At 45.7% G+C, this 19,482-nt stretch overlaps 1 protein-coding gene across 3 annotated transcripts in view; it reads right to left on the bottom strand.

The window, feature by feature from the left end:
• Urgcp (upregulator of cell proliferation) overlaps positions 1–19,482 on the bottom strand; it is a 45,506-nt gene that overhangs the window by 14,274 nt on the left and 11,750 nt on the right. Inside the window, exon 2 of one of the 3 annotated variants that reach the window (XM_085829126.1) lies at positions 14,426–14,495. The exons of 1 other annotated variant lie outside the window; for it this stretch is intronic. Coding sequence is in view for 1 of the 2 variants with exons in the window: in XM_021178471.3 (XP_021034130.1) it covers positions 12,985–12,998 (14 nt within the window). In the remaining variant the exon portion in view is untranslated. Of the gene's footprint in view, positions 1–12,984; positions 13,081–14,425; positions 14,496–19,482 lie in introns of those variants that run through there. One more of the 3 variants, XM_021178471.3, reaches the window with a different exon arrangement.

Raw genomic sequence — 19,482 nt, 5'->3', positions numbered from 1 at the left:
TCCAGAGCTGAGCCAAACTAACATTAATAATCAAGTCAGACCCTGGTGTGCACCCACAGTCACCGATCCCGCAGTGGGCGATCACAACTCACTGAAGACAAGTGACCTTCTGTCAGAGGTGCGAGGTAAAGTATCTCAAATGTACATGCCATAAGAAAACGGAAACACTCCAGAAAACCACACAGCAGCTCATCCTACAGTCTCTCCTGAAGAAGAAATTTCGGGGTGAAGTGAAAATGAAGTGTAGGTCCAGTCAGTGCTGTGGTTATATAACAGAGTATCTTGTTTCTTGGGAAACAGATACTGAAGGCTTAAGGGGAAAGTACCAGGAAGCGAGTAACTACTCTCCCTACACACGGAGCGCACTCGGCATCCCAGAGGTCACTGCAACCAAGCCTAAAACCAACACAGTACACACGGAGCGCACTCGGCACCCCAGAGGTCACTGCAACCAAGCCTAAAACCAACACAGTACACACGGAGCACACTCGGCACCCCAGAGGTCACTGCAACCAAGCCTAAAACCAACACAATGGTATTTGGAGAAGGGGTGTTGGAAGGTGGTTAGAAAAACTCCCCAAGAATGGGTTTACTGAACAAAAGAAGAGGCCCGAGCTAGCAGGAGAGGCTGGCTGGTAGTGTGGCTCGGTGGTGTTGTAAGTGAATGGCACATGCAGGGCCCTGGTTTGAGGCCCTGTCTCAAGAGGGAAAAAGGACTAGAGTAAGCTGACTGTAAGTAGGTCCGTGATATGGCTCAGCAAGTTAAGGTACCTGCGGCCAAGCCTGGCAACCTGAGGTCAGTCCTTCATGATGGAAGGAGAGAAATAAGTTGTCTCCTGACTGCCACATGCTTACAAGCACACAGGTGTGCACACAAGTGCACTCTCACTCATGTGTATGCACACACCTATACACCAAATAAATAAAATATAAAAGAACTGTGTCTGGTTAAACATAGTTCCTCAGAACAGAAGCTGCAGGCCTGTCTCAGAGGTCCAAGAACACTGCCAGATCACAGACAAGCTAAGCCAGACAACAGGTTTCTACAGCTCAAGACTTTGGTCCATCCATGTTCCAAGGCTGGGCACGCATCCCAGGCTATGTATTCTGGCTAGTGAAGACAGGAATCTGACTTCAGCCCTTTCGGTTCTACAGAAGCAACAGTAAGCAAACAGTAAAGGGTGTCCTCCCAACCGTGCTCATACAAAGTGTGTGTTGGTTGGCAAGTTCTGTGTTTCATTCTTGCTTGCAAACCATGTCAATGGAGATGTACAAAGCAAGACTTGGGGGTCTATCACTGCTCCTGAAATACCAGGTTCAGGCAGAGCCAGGCTTGTGGCTGGTGCCTTCTAATCTACAACCTCACTAACCACACCATGCCTTCAAACAACACCACTGATTGTGTTACTCAACATTCGTATGTTGAAGTCCTCACCAATGTGATTGATGATACTTCAACTTGAGATCTTTAAGTAACTTAGCATCAAATAAGGCTACAAGATGAGGCCTTCATGTGACAGGACTGGTGACCTCCAAGAGGGCCACTCTCCCCCTGAAGACACAGAGAAAAGGCCCTCACCAGAAACCTAATCTCTCAAACCTATCTGCTATCTCAAGATCTGGGAGAAAGTCAACAGCTAGACTTGATGCCTCCAGTTTATAGTGCTTTACAGAAGCTCATGTGGCCCCCAGATCCATACTACAAGGTGGGAAGCAGGGCTAGAGAGGTGTGGCAAAGATCTGCTCACATCCCCAAACATGGCTGGAACCCAAAAACCAGCTGGGTCCTTTTTAGCACATTCTATTTGCTATTTTTTATGAGTTTGCAAAGTTTTTCAGCTTCTCGGTTCCGCTCACCAACGGTAATCATCAATCGGTTACTAACTGCTTTGGACAAGAACACCTCTGTTTTAAAGTCCCCATCTCTTTATGCCCTGTAATTCCAGAAAGTGGCGAGAAAGTCCAGTGCTTCCGGATTTCTCCTTTAATGCTGACTGTGTATTCTTATCCTAAATTAAAATAATATCCCAAGAAACTTGTCCTGCCCCAAAGCCTCACTTTATGAGACAGAAACATTTAAGCCGCCTGTGGATGTGTGTTGTGGGTTGAACTGTGTGTGATCCTACTTGGAAACAGGAGCCTTGCAGGTCTAATTAGCTAAATAAAGATGAGGTCACCGCCAGGGAAGGTGGTTCGTGCCTGTAATCCAAGCTCTTGGGGTACTGAGGCTGGAGGTTCATGGCTAAGTTTGACGCCAACATGAACTACCTAGTGAGTTCAAGTCCACTTGAGCTAAAGAGTAAGATTTTTGACTTGGAATAAACAAAAGATGAATAAGTCATGATGTGGTCCTGTGGGCCCTTACTCTAGTGATCACTCTCCTGATGAAAGAGGGAAACTGGACCAATACGAAGGACAGCAACAGGCGAGGACTGCAGTGACACATGAGTGATTCAAGAAGAGCCAGATGCCAGCAGTCCTCAACTCTGGGACTTGAAAGCCTCCAGCATGGAGAACAGACATTTTGTCAGCAGTCTCCAGAGTTGTACAGCAGTTTCACTCCCAGATTCAAACCTTCCAACTTGGAGGGAAACTTCTTCAGATACAGGTTATAAAGGAAAAATGAGGACATTCTGGGGCAAGGTGGAACACCCCATCTTTCAGAAAAACTCGCTCAAGACAGAGAGTAAACAACTTAAAATAGCTTCAGGAAGTCCCTGAAACTGACTGGAGTCACTTGGCTCCTCCCTCCCAGAAGTGATCAGGAAGGACTGCTGAGAGTCACTCCCGAGGATTAAAGCTGCACAGAAACGGCTGAGAGCAGCTAGCCAGGAGCCTGGAAGAAGCAGGGAGTGGTCAGTTTCCCGGATGGACGGATGGATGGATGGACGGATGGATGGACAGATGGATGGACGGAGAAGGTCAGACCATCTGCTGAGCGTGCTGCAGCAGCTGTACAGTGTGCTCAGCTTCCCAGCTTTGTGAGCGGACACCCATGCTGGGGTGGGCTTCGGTGATGCAGCTGTCTCTGAATTATTTCTGCTCCTATAAGTAACTCCTTACCCAATAAGACTCTGTGGCTCATCAAACTGGACTTCCGCAGTATCAGTGCTTGCTGCCATGGGCCTCATGATCTGGGGTGAATAGATCTGTGTGTTACATCTCCCCAGGAAAAGTCTACCAGACAATAGCAGGACCTTGACACTAACTACAGGGAATTAGCATAGTGTATGTGTGGCTCGACAGCTGTGTCACCTCATTCCTCACAGCTTTCTAAGTTCCTGATTCTTCTCCATATAAAAACCCTGGTCACACTACCCCAGAGCCCGCACTAATCCTGTATAAGACCTCATTTTAACTTATCAGACCTATGAGGATCCAGTTTCCAAAGCCACATTCACAGGGGCTCCAGCTCCAACATACCACACTGGGAGAGCATTAGTCAGGTTATGATAGCACCTATGCTAGGGCTGGGCTGAAACCATCCGCTGTGCCGTATTTCCTCCGCTGAGACTTTTCCTCCTGCAGGGAAGGGGGACTCCCAAGGCTGAGAAAGCCCAGCCGGTTACAAGAGCCACAGGCCCCTCACCAAGCTACAAAAGCAATAAACTGCAGCCCCAAGATGGCTCAGTTAGTAAAGACCGTGCCACACAAGCACTGGTGTGAAAATGGGGGACAATACTGCACACCCACCTGTTACTCCTCATCACTGCCTAACCAGCCTCACTGGATCAAAGTGCTCCAGGTTCAGTGAGAGATCCTGACTTAATGAAATACCATGAAAAGTGACTAAGGGGCTGAGGAATGGCTCGGGGTTAAAAGCATGTATGCTCTTCCAGAAGACCCGAGTCTGGGCCCTAGTGCTACATGGGGTGGCTCACAACCACCTGTAACTACAGCGCCAGAGCGCCCTGGTTTGCTAGCCTCTTGGGCACTGCACTCATGCACAAACCCACTCTACCATACATAGATACATGATAAAAAAAAATCAAAATAAAAAAGTAATTAAGTGATTAAACAGACAGCCAACATGGACCTCTGGTCTCCACATACATGGGCATACACGCCATACAAACAAACACCACATGCGTACATACTAAACAAGTAAGAATAAGGGGCAACTGAGGCAGCTCCGCAGGCAAAGGTGCTTGCTGTCAAGCATGGTGACCTGGGTTCCATCCCTGGGGCTCACACACTGGAAAGAGAGGCGACTTCCACAAGTTGTCCTCTGATCTCCACGTGATCTCCACACAATCTCCCTGTGGCGTGCTCCATACTCCCCCCCCCCCACATATATATACATGCATACAGAACAAACACAAATACAAAATAAATAAGGATAAAAACAGTAATAACAGCTAGGCCAGGCGATGTCAGGCGGCACTGCGGGAGCGTGCGGAAAGCTCCAGAGATTCAGCCACCTGGGTCGGGGCACCAGGCATGCTGGTTTCCGGGTGACACATTTTTGGATTACCCATGTTCCTATAATTAACCCAATAAACTTGAGTGGACCTGTTTCTTTGGCCTGTCTGTCAGGTGCATGAAACTCCAGTCTTGGAGGGAAGTTGGGGCTGACAGTTAGATCCCTGGTCTCAAAAAATAAAGGTACAAAGCAACTGAAGAAAGGCACTCAACAAGCGTGGCCTCCACAGAGCACATGCAACGCACACACGCAAATCATTTTGGATTGGGTTTGACTTTCCAGCTTGGTTGGGCCTGATCTCCTTCTCTGTGAGAAGGAGAAGCGGCAGCGGGCTCTGCATAAGCTTGCTATGAGGATTAGTTAACTGTCCAAAGACTCAGGGTGGGGCCCAACAACACAGTTGTTGGAAGTGGGCTGGATCTAAATTTAAGAACACTCTCTGGACTGGAAGTCCCTGACTCAGAGCTCCTGGTTTGTTTCTAGGCACAGAGAGGTCAAGAGCAGGTCTGATGATGAAGAACTACCCCCCGGAACAGTACCCCCAGGAGATTGCCAAGTGCACCCTTGTGGGGACCTCGGATTCGCAGACCACTGCAAAGTGCTGAAGGCACAACCAACTATGTCCCATGCAGAAGTCATGGAAGCGTCTGTGCAACAAAGGTAGGTGTGTATTCCTTTCAGATTTCTCCAAAGCATGACACATCTTTGGTTTTCTCCAAGTATGGCATGTCAGTCTCTCTCATCTTTCCCCAACCCCCAATATGTGGCCCACTCAGTTCAGGCCAGACTTCAGTAGGAGAGGCAAGCCCTTCCACTCTACAGATGCTGGGGTGAGTATCGTCCCACCTCGGGTTCCTTTTTATGTCCAGAAAATGTTAATGCAGCAGCTTTCAGCAGCTCTGAGAATTCTGGGTAATGGGGACATCCTGTGGGGAGTGAGGAAAAGTGGACACAAGGTCTCCAGGCGAGGTCATAAAGATCAGTCACCTGACCAGAGAGTCAGAGCTGGACAGTAAGGCTGAGAGAGGGAAGTCGGCAGGAGCTGAGAGGAAGACGACGGAATGAGAAAGGCATGGAAAGACGGAGCTGAAGAGAAGGCTCAGAGTGTAGAGCTTGCATCCAGTCCCTCCAGTTCCAGGAGCCCTATCACTCTCTCCTGACCTCCACACGGTGCACAAGCAGGCAAACATTCATACACAGAAAACAAGCTAAATACAGAAATCTTTTTTTTTTTATAATTTTTCCTTGGTTTATTGTTTGTTATCTCTTTTTTGTTTAAAGATTTATTATTATATATGAGTACGCTGTAGCTGTCTTCAGACACACCAGAAGAGGGCATCAGATCTCATTGCAGATGGTTGTGAACCACCATGTGGTGGCTGGGATTTGAACTTGGGACCCTTGGAAGAGCAGTCAGTGCTCTTAACCGCTGAGCCATCTCTCCAGCCCCATAAATCTTTTTTTTTTTTTAATTGCCAGAGAGAAAAGATTGAAAAAGAAAGGAATAGCCAGAAGCTGGAAAGAACCCAGATGTCCCTCAACAGAGGAATGGATACAGAAATTATGGTACATTTACACAATGGAGTACTACTCAGCTATTAAAAAGAATGAATTTATGAAATTCCTAGCCAAATGGATGGACCTGGAGGGCATCATCTTGAGTGAAATAACACAATCACAAAAGAACTCACACAATATGTATTCACTGATAAGTGGATATTAGCCCGAAACTTAGGATACCCAAGATATAAGATACAATTTGATAAACGCATGAAACTCAAGAAGAATGAAGACCAAAGTGTGGACACTGTGCACCTTCTTAGAATTGGGAACAAAACACCCAGGGAAGGAGTTACAGAGACAAAGTTCGTAGCTGTGATGAAAGGATGGACCATTTAAAGACTGCCGTATCCAGGGATCCATCCCATAATCAGCTTCTAAACGCTGACACCATTGCATACACTAGCAAGATTTTGCTGAAAGGACCCAAATATAGCTGTCTCTTGTGAGACGATGCCGGGGCCTAGCAAACACAGGAGTGGATGTTCACAGTCAGCTATTGGATGTATCACAGGGCTCCCAATGGAGAAGCTAGAGAAAGTACCCAAGGAGCTAAAGGGATCTGCAACCCTATTGTTGGAACAACATGATGTACTAACCAGAACCCCGGAGCTCTTGTCTCTAGCTGCATATGTATCGAAAGATGGCCTAATCGGCCATCAATGGAAAGAGAGGCCCATTGGACTTGCAAACTTTATATGCCCCAATATAGGGGAATGCCAGGGCCAAAAGAATGGGAATGGGTGGGTAGGGAAGTGGGGGGCGCTATGGGGGACTTTTGGGATAGCATTGGAAATGTAATTGAGGAAAATATGTAATAAAAATATTAAAAAAAAAAAAACCCATGGTGATGGTATGTTCTGTGACATAAGTATTTTATTTGTTTATTTATTTTCATTTTATTTTATGTTCCTTGGTGTTTTGGCTGTATGGATGTCTGTGTGAGGGTGTTGGATTGCCTGGAACTGGAGTTACAAATAGTTGGGAGATGCCAGCACCTGCGGGGTCTTCTAAAGAGTGGCCAGTGCTGTTAACCATTGAGCCATCTCTCCAAACCTCAACATCTGAATTTTAAATAAAATTAAAAGTCTTTTTTCAAGCCTTAAAAAAAAAAAAAAAAAAAAAAAAAAAAGAAAGGAAAACAGGAAGGGAGGGATGAGAAGGCCCTGCTTAGGGTCTCTCCTTCGCCCAGGCACCAGCCTGGGCTCTTATCTAGGTCTGAGTTCCCCTACCCCATCCCATGCTCCCACTACACTCAGCCATGGCTCCTCCTCCTCTCTAACTCAGCTCCTCTCACATCTGAGTCCTTAATTCCTCAGTGTGGGTGATGGTCACAGCCCAAACCAAGAGTTGAGGAATGTGGGCTCACTTTCATGCAAACCAAGTATTACTTGTGGAATGTGGGTGCTCAGAATTCAGTGTTACCAACTGAATCAAATGTTATCAGGTCAAATAAATTGGGCTAAATATTACTGAGGAAATACCAGGGGCCAAGGAGGAAGCTTACGACTTCTTGTGGGGGCTTATCATGTGTGTGTGGGTACAAGCAACTCTTAAACATCAACAGCCATAGGCAAAACCATGCCATTTTCACAATACTTATGGGTACCAACAATTTTTTTATTTTTATTTATTTATTTTTTTTTTTGGTTTTTTGAGATAGGGTTTCTCTGTGTATCCCTGGCTGTCCTGGAACTCACTCTATAGACCAGGCTCGTCTCAAACTCAGAAATCCGCCTGCCTCTGCCTCCCAAGTGCTGGGATTAAAGGTGTGTGCCACCACTGCCTGACTGGTGGTACCAATTTTAAAAAGGCCAAGATCTCCACCTAAAAAAAAAGGGGGGGGGGGGGGCAGCTGGAGAGATGGCTCAGCGGTTAAGAGCACTGGCTGCTCTTCCGGAGGTCCTAAATTCAATCCCAGCAACCACATGGTGGCTCCCAACCATGTGTAGCAGGAATCCAATGCACTCTTCTGAAGATAGCAACAGTGTACTCACATACATGAAATAAATAAATAAATCTTTAAAAAAAAAAAAAGCCAACTCTTTACTCTTTGTCTTGCTTCTGCTTCCAGAGTACCTGGATTAAAGACAGGAAACCTCGGTTCTACAGAGGCCAGTCCTTTGCCTCTGCTCTTCAACTGTCTAGGGATACAAATGGGCAGCATTACCTCAGACAAAATGACCGTTCTTAACTGAATACTGTTACACAGAATACTGTGACCATGCCACAGAATTTGACATAACTGTCAGAATTTAGGTTATCTCTGTCTTTTGTTATAGAATTTCAGACAAGCTGTGGTGGCTCATGCTTTGAATCCCAGCAGACAGCATGGGGGAGTCTGAGTTCAAGGCCAGCCCGACCTATACAATGACATAGAGAAACCCCATCTTGAAAGAAAAACAGAAGACATTGTTGGCCAAATTAAACGACCACAAAACAATAGTAATATGACCACTCTCAAGCTTCTATGTACTGGCAGACCAAACGGCAGGCTTGGGTGGCATAGGTCTATACTCCCAGTTGTTCCAGACCTGATACAGGAGGATCACAAGTTCAAGGCTAGCCTGAATCATGTAGAGAGACCCTTCTCAAAAAAAAAAAAGGTAAAAAAAAATCTCAGTAAGACCTACTTCAGATATAGAGGACTTACTTATTAGCTTGTGTGAGTTCAATCCCCAGATACCCCTCCAAAAACAACAGACGACTAAACACAAAAAGAAGTCTGCAGGGTGCTCCCCAAACTCAGCTGAGGCACAGGGAGACAGGGAAATATCTCATTTCATCTGTAAGGCTGTGTAAGTTAACAGACTACATAAAATACACACATACACACACACCACTTTCAGAGTTTTCGAGTTTTTGTTCCTTGTGACCAACTGCAGACTAGAACTCTAAACTGAGAAATAAAAAATAAATAATTCCTAAGATTCAAAGTTCATACTGTTCTCAACAGCAAGAAGGTCTCCTGCCTCGGGTCCCGTCACACCCAGGACATGACTCATCCCTTCTGCTAACATATCTGTGATGTATGTCAGCAATGTTAGTCACTTAAAAATCTTCCTGATTACTGGGTCAACTGTCATACTAACACAGCTTGTATTCAAGTGACTCTTACTTTACTTACAAATGGTCCAAACTATTGTTACTACAGTATACTGTATGAATGTTTCATTTTTATTACTAGTTGTTTATAAATTAACTTTATCATAGGGTGTGTACATAAGAAAAATGCATACAAAAATTGCTAGAGGCTGGAGAGAGGGCTCAGCAGTTAAGAGCACCTACTGCTCTTGCAGAAGACCTGGGTTCAGGTCCCAGCACCCAGTATTCACAGACATGCACAACTCCCGTTGAGAGGATCTGAAGCCCTCTTCTGACTTCCTTAGGTGCCAGACACGCATGTGGTGCACACAAACACACACAAGCAAATCATTCATATACATAAATAAATCTTTGCTGTATTAGCTGGCTATGTTAGTGCTTATCTGTAATCCAAGTACTAGGGGAGATAGAGGCAAGAGAATCAGGACTCCATGGTCACCCTCAGCTGCAGTGAGTTTGAGGCCTGCCCAGTCTACAAGAGACCCGGGGACCCTGTCTCAAATCCTTTGATGTTAGCCAGTTTCGGACACTTGCTGGGTGTCTTAGAAGAAACCCTCTCAAGATAACAGGAAAAGCAACACTAGTATTTTAGTACTTTAAGAGAGACGGTCTTCGATGCCGGGGCCTAGCAAACACAGGAGTGGATGTTCACAGTCAGCTATTGGATGTATCACAGGGCTCCCAATGGAGAAGCTAGAGAAAGTACCCAAGGAGCTAAAGGGATCTGCAACCCTATTGTCGGAACAACATGATGTACTAACCAGAACCCCGGAGCTCTTTTCTCTAGCTGCATATGTATCGAAAGATGGCCTAGTCGGCCATCACTGGAAAGAGAGGCCCATTGGACTTGCAAACTTTAAACTTTATATGCCCCAATACAGGGGAATGCCAGGGCCAAAAGAATGGGAATGGGTGGGTAGGGAAGTGGGGGGCGCTATGGGGGACTTTTGGGTTAGCATTGGAAATGTAACTGAGGAAAAGATGTAATAAAAAATATTAAAAATTTAAAAAAAAGACAAAAAAAAAAAAAGAGAGAGAGACGGTCTTACAGAAAATGTGAAAGGTGTTTGTGTGCAAACCTGGCTCCCTGAGTTCTATTCCAGAGCTTCCATAAAGGCAGAAGGAAAGAATTTGCTCTTTAAGGTTTTCCTTTAACTTCCATCCTATCCCAACACACACACAGTCTAGGAGTCTAGGATAGCCTGCGACCCTGCTAAGAATGAGAATGCTTTTGAGCACAGGGAGAAGGCCGGCGATCCCAGCATTCCAGAGACCGAAGCTGAAGGATCATAAATTCAAGGCTTGCCTGGGTGACATAGTCATACCTTGTCTTGAGCCCAACAAGAGCTAGATTTTGTTTCCAGGACCATAAACATCACCCTAACACTGCATACAATATTTCAAGGAACAGAGAAACTCCTAGAAACATACATGTGAATTGTGAATCAACAGTTAAATCCACAGAAATAGCCATGAAAATGCAGAATCTGTATTGAGATGAACAGAGATGGATGACAGAGGAAACCCAAACTATCAAAGAGAAGGCTAGACAGGAAGATCTCTGTAGGTGGGAGTGAGAGCAAGGCTGGCAGGCATCTCCCTGCCTTTCCTCCGGGCAGCGGGCAATCGTAAGTGCTGTTAGAACCAACAGTAACATTCCAGAGTTCATTTTTATTTTAAGACAGGTTCTCATGTATTCCAAGCTGACGTCTTCTAACAGAGGATGGTGCTGACCTCCTGATCACCTGGCCTCTACTCCAAAGTGCTAGAATTACAGCCTAGTTCATGTGGTGCTGAGGACTGAACTAAAGTGCTTCTGGTTAGGCCACCTGTAAAAGGGTGGGACCTGCTCAGAAGGGGCCAGATGGACAGATGGACTATGTCGAGTCCTTTCCCTCTACAATGCTTACCAGGATTCCCCCAGAGACAGCTGTGGTGAGGCTGACTGGAGATGCCCTTTAGTGGTAGGCAAAGAGTCCATGGTCCCTGCCTTCTCTTCTATCTATTTAGCTCAAGACACAGTGGATTATGGGTCATCTCTCAAACACATCTTTCCTTTCTTTGACACCATGCCTAGCACCTCTGTAAGGTACTCAAAACAAGTTAAGAGTTTTTTTTTTCTTTCCTCTCTAGTTTTATCATAGATCACTGACACTGCTACTTAGCAAAAAAAATAAAAAATAAAAATAAAAAAATCAAATGTAGAGACACCCCTCCCCAGAACAGCTCCTTCCATTTCTGCCATGTATTGATCTACATTTGCTCTCTAAAACACCTAAATGTAGTAGTGTATGCATATCAAAGTAAGCATAGCTTTCTCCTTAAATGGAGTATACTAAAAGTTTTGTGACCTCAGTTTTGTTAGTAGACACCCCTTAGGAAATTACAGATTACTATTACTATTACAAATTAATTGGATCACTCACAACTAGAATCGCAAATATTAATACCACCTACAGACCATGGTTCAGGCATTACACTATTCTGTTATCAGACAATACCATAATTCTGAGGATCCAGGCACACAGAATTATTAATCCTAGGAGATCCTCCTCCAACCCCTGTCTACAAAGCAGTGTGTATAGACACAAAATGTACTATGATGTCTTTCTTACAAGCCTAATGGCAATTGCCACAGGCTCAAACACTGCCTTACACTTTCCTATGAGGCAGGGCAAGAATGTAGAGGGACCTTGACCCTCTGGGTCCATAGCCTGGCCTGCCCAGGATGGATCACAGTTTATTCTCCTTATGAGCTCAAAGTACTGGACACCCAGCTGACATTGAAAAAGGCCTGGTCCCAGAAGTGCCTGCGTGCCCTCGAGCCTAGAAAGGCATTAGGCAGGTGGAAATTGCCCATGATCTGGCTGGCGCCCGCAGGCCTGGATCAAGTTCCGATTGCTTCATTCACCTTCATTCAGACCACTGTACCGAGCCAAATCACTCCTAGCATAGTGAAGTCTGCCTTTGTGGGAGAGCTAACTTCTACATGCTTCCCCCAGAAGTCCTCCTGCACCTGTAAGTCTTCTAACTGCAATGATACACAGCGTGGACTGCTACCTGTACTACTGGGTCTGAGACCCTCTGAATGATGGCATACAGTCAAAAAGATGTTTACCACCTATAGCGATGACCTTGAGACCCATTTTCCTTTCTGTGACATAAAAGCATTAGTCCAATTATGTCATTTCAGATCTCATAACCAGTAAAATCAAACCAAACGGTAGTAATGAACTGTTGAGAAAATGAGAAAAAAAATACAAACTATGTGTCACTAGAATTTCCTAAGAACACTATTTGGGAGAGAGAGCCCGAACACTAGGAAAGAGGTAATACCAGAACAAGTGTAGCCATCCCACAGAAGCACCCCCACCCCCACCCCCACCCCAACACAGGCAGTCTTAGATCCCGAATCCGCTTTTTCACTCTGGACAAGGGTCCAGTCCAGCTGAGCCCCACCTGCCCTGACGTTGTGGGACACCCTGGGGATGTCCCCTAACGACAGTGAACCCAAGCATCAACTTCCAACGCAATCAAGTCTAAACGCCAGAAACACACGTCAGGCCTGCTAAGCCGCTCTGCGGCCTCAGCCGAGCCCTAGGACCCCGAGTCCCCTCCCGCAGCTTCCTTGCTGCCCCGCTCCAGAACCCGTTTCTCCGGCCCTGACCGGCCGCTGTCCTGGCTGGTCCTGCCCGCGGCCCTGCGGGGAGACCCTGGCCCGGCTACGACCGCCCAAGGTCGGCGGGGGAGGCCGCGGGTCGTGGACAGGCACCTGGCGGGACAGAGTCAGCCGGGGTCCGGCCGAGGCCAAGGGGGCGCCGGGTCGTGGATACGCACAGCTCCGCCCGCCCCTCGCCCAACAGGCGCCCCCCGCACACCCGGAGCGCCTCACTCACCCCGGCGACGCCATGAGCGCAGCGGCCTGGGCGCTCCCGCCTCCTCCGCTGCTTGCGCGGCTGCCGCTGGGCGCCGGGGAGGGGCCTGCAGGCCGCCCCCGCCCGCTCCGCTAGGGCGTCGGGCGCCGTGGGCTGAGCTCAGTGGAGGGCAGGCGGGCGCCTGGGGCGAGGGAGAGGACGCCCTGGGCCCAGAGCACTACCAACTGCAGCCACCGGCCGGGCCCGGCCCGCTGCCGGGAGGCTGGAACTCACCTGCGGAGCCAGACCTGCCCTGAGGCCACTGACAGCTGCCAGACTGCTTGACACCACCCTCTAGTCCCCGCATTCTGATGTTAATTTCTGTAAGAAACGCACTTTCCGCTACCTCCGGGGTGTACCGTGTTATGGCTGTTCTAAAGGAAAACAACGTCTCTCCTGCTACTAGTTCGTAGAGGGGTGGAGGAAGGTTGGCCTCTGAGCTGGTTACCCACTTTTTTAAAGTGTGAATATTAAGCCTTATCTTGTATTACATAGAAATAAAAAGTTTAGAACTTGTGCAGTGGGGTTTCCCAGCATCACCTACAAGCTATGAATACTTGGGCATGTAAAATTTTGAGGCTTGGTTCCAGTCCCTGTCAAATTAGTTTCAAAGACAAATTATATCTTTTAAGAGAAAATACCTAATTTAAAGAAACAAACTCTGGACTATGCAGTGCAAACCACTGCTGGTGGCATTTTTGTGTTATCACATTAAGTTGTTTTTTCAATGAATTTTTTTCATACAGTGCATTTTCCTTTCTGTGACATAAAAGCATTAGTCCAATTATGTCATTTCAGATCTCATAACCAGTAAAATCAAATCAAACGGTAGTAATGAACTGTTGAGAAAATGAGAAAAAAATACAAACTATGTGTCCCTAGAATTTCCCTTCCCAGCTCCTCCTCACCTTCCTCCCTTCATGTTCTTTTTCCTTATTTTCATTGAGACGGGTTCTCTGTTTAACACTGTCCTGCCGAGAACTTGCTGTGTAGACCAGGATGGCCTTGAATTCATGGAGTTCCAACCTGCCTGCTTTTTCTCCAGAGTGCTGAGATTAAAAGTGTGCACCACCATGCGGGGCAGGACCCAACATTAAGATAGTATTCTCTTCACCACTAAGAATATTAAACACCGGCCTGGAGAGATGGCTCAGTGGTTGAGAGCACTGAATGCTCTTCCAGAGGTCCTGAGTTCAAATCCCAGCAACCACATGGTGGCTCCCAAGCATCGGTAATGAGATCTGACGCCCTCTTCTGGAGTGTCTGAAGACAGCTACAGTGTATTTACATATAATAAAATAAATAAATCTTTACAAAAAAGAATATTAAACACCAAAGAGATTATAAAGCACCGAAGAGATAATTGAACAATTTGCCCATTGACCAGAACACCGAGGCTGGAAACTGGGCTCTGCCTACTTACTAGCTACAGTTGCCCAGATAAGGCAGGAGCTCTCCGGGACCACCACTCATTCTCTTCTTCTCTCTGAGGGCTAAATAAATGAATACTCCTTTAGTGCAGGTTCTCTTTCAGTACTTGAATCCAGGCAGTGCTTCTGGACATCCTTGCCCTCTTCAGGAAAACAAAAGCTAACAATTACTTGAGGTGTTCAGAAGACATCAGAGAGCTACCCAGGAAAGCTGACAAATGGAAAATTCGATACAAAGTACAAATCCAGAAGAAAGGGTGAGAAAGGTTGAGGACTGGGCAGTCATAAATGGCTGGATTCAAGGCAGTAATGATCGCCACTAGAGAAGGCCAGACTAAAGCAAGTTTAAAAAACCAAAACAAGCAGGGCGGTGGTGGCCTCACCTTTAATCCCAGCACTTGGGAGGCAGAGGCAGGTGGATTTCTGAGTTCAAGGCCAGCCTGGTCTACAGAGTGAGTTCCAGGACAGCCAGGGCTATACAGAGAAACCCTGTCTTGAACCCCTCCCCCCAAAAAAACACCCCAAAACAAACAAAAACCTAAATTGATGTAGAAAAGGAAGTCTCTTCCGCCAGGCTGTGGTAGTGCAGGCCTTCAGTCCCAGCCCTCAGGGAGCAGCGGCAGGTGGATCTCTATGAGTACAGGGCAGGCTGAGTCAACCTGATAGGCCTCCTGGCCTGGTACTTTTTGCACTACCTGTGTGTCCAGAGACTTCCCAACCCTGGATCCCTCCCCCAGTGCCTCTATATAATCTATCTTTATGTAACTCCACAAAGAGTTTCAATGTATTTAGCTTACTTTGTCCCTCAAGGAGATGATGTAGGCTTTGTTGTAGTGTGGGCTTAATTATCACCAGCATAGTTTTTACCAAATTGTAAATTTTAGGTATTTATACATACCTAAAATAACCCACTTGAAGTCAGACCCTTGAAGGTTGAGCCAGCTTGATGCTGAGTCCTGCTGAACCGGAACTGTGTCCTTGTATCGCCTTGTGTACCCAGCTAATTACTTTACCCAGAAAACCTTTTTGCAGTGTCCAACACATGGGACCAAAGGAGGCCTGTTCCCAGTTGGTTTCTGACTGGTCAATAAAGTTACCGGTGGCTAATGATTGGGCAGGAAGACGGAGACAGGACTTTTAGGGTTCTCAGGAAGGCAAGGAGGAAGAGGAAGAGCAGAGTATAGGAGAACACTCTGGAAAGGTGCAGGAGGGTGAGACAGCTGACATGTAGGTTCAGGGGAAAGCAGCCACAGGAGGGCTGCCTATCAGGGTCCAGGGCAGCAAAGATGAAATCTAGATTTAGTAAGTATTAACTCAGGAATATGGGAGGGAAGTGTATGTGTTAGCCACGTGGAATAAGGGAGTGGCCCGGCCATTGAGCTGTTTAAGGTTATTTAAGATATAAGGCTGTGTATGTGTGTATGTGTGTCTTTCTTTCAGGAATCCAGAACATTGGGGCAATAGCGGTGTGCGTACCTGCCAGAAAGTATAGAGCAAATTAACAAACTAACACTTCACCTCCTTGCCTCCCTTTACTAGTCACTGCTGTCTGTGAAGGTCTCAGAGACACCCTGTCCTACATAGCCAATTTACATAGTGAGTTCTAGGCTAGCCTATACAGTGAAACCCTGTCTCAAAAAATGAGGCAAAATAGAAATAAGTAAACCATCTCATATTATCAACTTAATTTATAAATCTTTATTTTTAAATGTTGCTTTACCTGCCTGGTTCTGCCTTCTTCAGTGCTAGGACTGAGGATGTACAACCACTCCCAGGCGTTTGTTTTGTTTTAAATTTTTCCTTAAAGATTTTTAAATTCATTTTTAATGAAGTATGTGTATTATATGTGAATATTTACACATGATTGCAGGTGGCTGTGGAAACCAGAGGTATTGTATCCCCCTTATCTGGAGTCATAGGTGGCTGCCTGAGAGCTACTGGACACAGTGCTTCAAACACAGCTTGGGTGTTCTGCAGGTACAGTACTCAAGTGCTCTCAACTGCTGAGCCATCTCCTCTTTCATGCCCTCTTACTGCATTCTTAAGACTTATTATTTCTTATGCATGCCTGCTTTGCCTGTATATATGTCTGTGTTCCTACATGAGTGCAGTGCCCACAAAGGCTAGGAAAGAGCATTAGGTCCCCTGGAACTAGAGTTACAGATGGTTGGTTATAAACTGTCATGTGGGTGCCAGAAACACAACTCAAGTCTTCTAGAAAAACAGCCAGTGCTCTAGACTGCTGAGCCAGGTCCCAGACCCTTGTCTTGTTTGTTTGTTTGTTTGTTTGTTTGTTTTGAGACAGAGTTTCTCTGTATAGCCCTGGCTGTCCTGGAACTCACTCTGTAGACCAGGCTGGCCTCGAACTCAGAAATCCACCTGCCTCTGCCTCCCGAGTGCTGGGATTAAAGGCGTGCGCCACCAGGCCCGGCCCAGAGCCTTGTCTTAATGATGACTATTGCCTAGACAACAGAGACACATAATGCCATTCATTGAAAACAATGTATCCCATTTTTTACATCTCATGTAGAGTAAAATGAAAAAATATTATGATATTTGGTAAAGCCAAGTATTCACTTTAATTGACAAATAGTATTATTTACAAATATATTAGTTATCTATTCCCAGTCTCATAAATATTTACAGGGTTCTCTTTTGACATTTCATTTCACTTCGAGTCTTTATATGTAAATTGTGTCCATTTAAAGTAATTATTTGAGTAAGTATAATGTCTTAAATATGGATACTGATAATATACAACTAAAAGAAATCACTTTAAAAAACCAAAACTTTACCTATCCCTAACCATGTGAACCCAAACTGCTATGAAGTAATTGCCAACATTAAGTAACTACCACCATCTTCATTTCTAGAAAAGTCTCATCATCTGGAACAGAAACTGATCCTTTTGACATAACTCTCTATTTCCACTCCCCCCACCCTAGAAGCTCTCTCTGTTCTGCTGTAGCTATTTGAATGTTCTCTTTCTAGGGATCTGTTTAATGGGATCAGAACTATTCTTTATGACCAGCTAATCTCACTAAGCTATAATGAAATTCTTTTCAGTAATCAGAACATTTCGGCTGGAAACTGGGCTCCACCAACTTATTAACTATGTATTCAAGGTTCAATTTTTGCATTTTGTCTGTTCAGACTACCAAAAACTATCAACAGACAGGGTGCCAGAAACAACATGGCTAGAGTTCCAAAATCTACTTGTGGTTGTTTTCTGGTTAGACAGTTGAGTCTGTGTCTCTGCATATGCATGGGAGCATGAGGGGGGAACAGGCACTCTCCATGGTGTCTTCTTGTCTTTTTCTTTTTTTCTCATGTCATTTTAGAAAAGTCTTGTTTGTATGTGTATGGGTAATCTGTCTGCATGTATGTAATTGTATCACATGTGTGAAGTACAGTGGCAGTCGGAAGAAGGTACCGATCTCTGGCACTGGCCTCATACCATGTGAGGTGCTGAAGGAGTGCTGGGAACACCCTGGGCTTGAGCAGGGTCCAGCTCCAGGTTGTTGTTGCTTTGTAGGAGCACAGTGGGGCAGGGTCCCAGGGCACCATTCCCTAGATGCCACTGCACAGCTTATCTCTTTCAGCACACACCTTGGCTCCAACATTACATTTCCTAGTGTTCTTCTTTCTACTTCTATTGTACATTGTGTGTGTCTTTTTGCCCTATTTGTTCTTTTTCATTGTAGACCCACATAAGAACAATTATGAATAACTACATGATAAAGTCAATATTAGGCTGTCTTGAAGTCTCTACCAAAGGGAAAAAAAAGTAGTACATTAATTTTCAATTTAGCCTAAGGTATATCCTTAGGATTCGGGGGTTGGGAGATGTACTGGCTGGTTTTGTGTGTCAACTTGACACAAGCTGGAGTTATCACAGAGAAAGGAGCTTCAGTTGAGGAAATGCCTCCATGAGATCCAGCTGTAAGGCATTTTCTCAATTAGTGATCAAGGGGGGAGGGCCCCTTGTAGTTGGTGCCATCTCTGGGCTGGTAGTCTTGGGTTCTATAAGAGAGCAGGCTGAGCAAGACAGGGGAGGCAAGCCAGTAAAGAACATCCCTCCATGGCCTCTGCATCAGCTCCTGCTTCCTGACCTGCTTGAGTTCCAGTCATGACTTCCTTGGTGATGAACAGCAATGTGGAAAGTGTAAGCTGAATAAACCCTTTCCTCCTCAACTGCTTCTTGGTCATGATGTTTGTGCAGGAATAGAAACCCTAACTAAGACAGGGGAACAAAACAAAAACTGCCATATTCTTTGCCAAAATATCACAAAAATGGAATTGTCTCTAGTACTTGCTAATATTGCTCCCCTCTGAAACCTCTTAAGCCAGGGCCTCCATAGTTCACACATAATTCACACATAGTTCACATTCAGAACTACCATCTTCTAAACTCCTACTAGGCTGATATGTTAATCCCCACTTACAGCTCCAACTGCTCTCCCTGTCCAAAGTCCTCAAACTTCCACATTCCTCCAAAAAGGGGGAAAAAAAAAAAAAAAGTTAGGTCAGGCAATAATACCCCACTCCTGATACCAGCTCTGTCTTAACTTTCTGTTACTGAGAGAAGATACCATGACCAACACAGCTTAGAGAAGAGTTTGTTTGAGGCTTATAGTTTCAGAGGTCTAGAGTCTATGGCCAGAGCATAACACCAAGCAGGCATGGCAGTGGAGCAGCAGCTGAGAGCTCACATCCTGAGACAGAGAGAGAATGGGAATGGGATGGTCTGTTGAAACATCAAAGCCCACCCTCAGGGACACACCACCTCTAACACCACCTCCTACCCCTTCCCAACCTGTTCTACCAGCTTGGGACCGAGCATTAAAACAAAGGATCCTATGGGACCACTTCCATTCAAACAACCACAAGCAGCAGTGCTTGTTAACCTCTGATCCATTGTTCCAGTCCATCTTCTTTTCTTATAAGCACACCAATCCTATCAGATTAGAGCTTTATTCTTATGATCTTATCTAATGCTAATTACCTCTTTAGAGGAAGGTCACAGAATCCGGTTTAAAGTTAGGAATCT

The sequence above is a fragment of the Mus caroli genome, unplaced genomic scaffold, assembly GCF_978045245.1.
Source record: "Mus caroli unplaced genomic scaffold, Mus_caroli_1 scaffold_13, whole genome shotgun sequence".
Classification (NCBI taxonomy): domain Eukaryota; kingdom Metazoa; phylum Chordata; class Mammalia; order Rodentia; family Muridae; genus Mus; species Mus caroli.
This window is presented reverse-complemented; position numbering and strand designations above follow the sequence as displayed.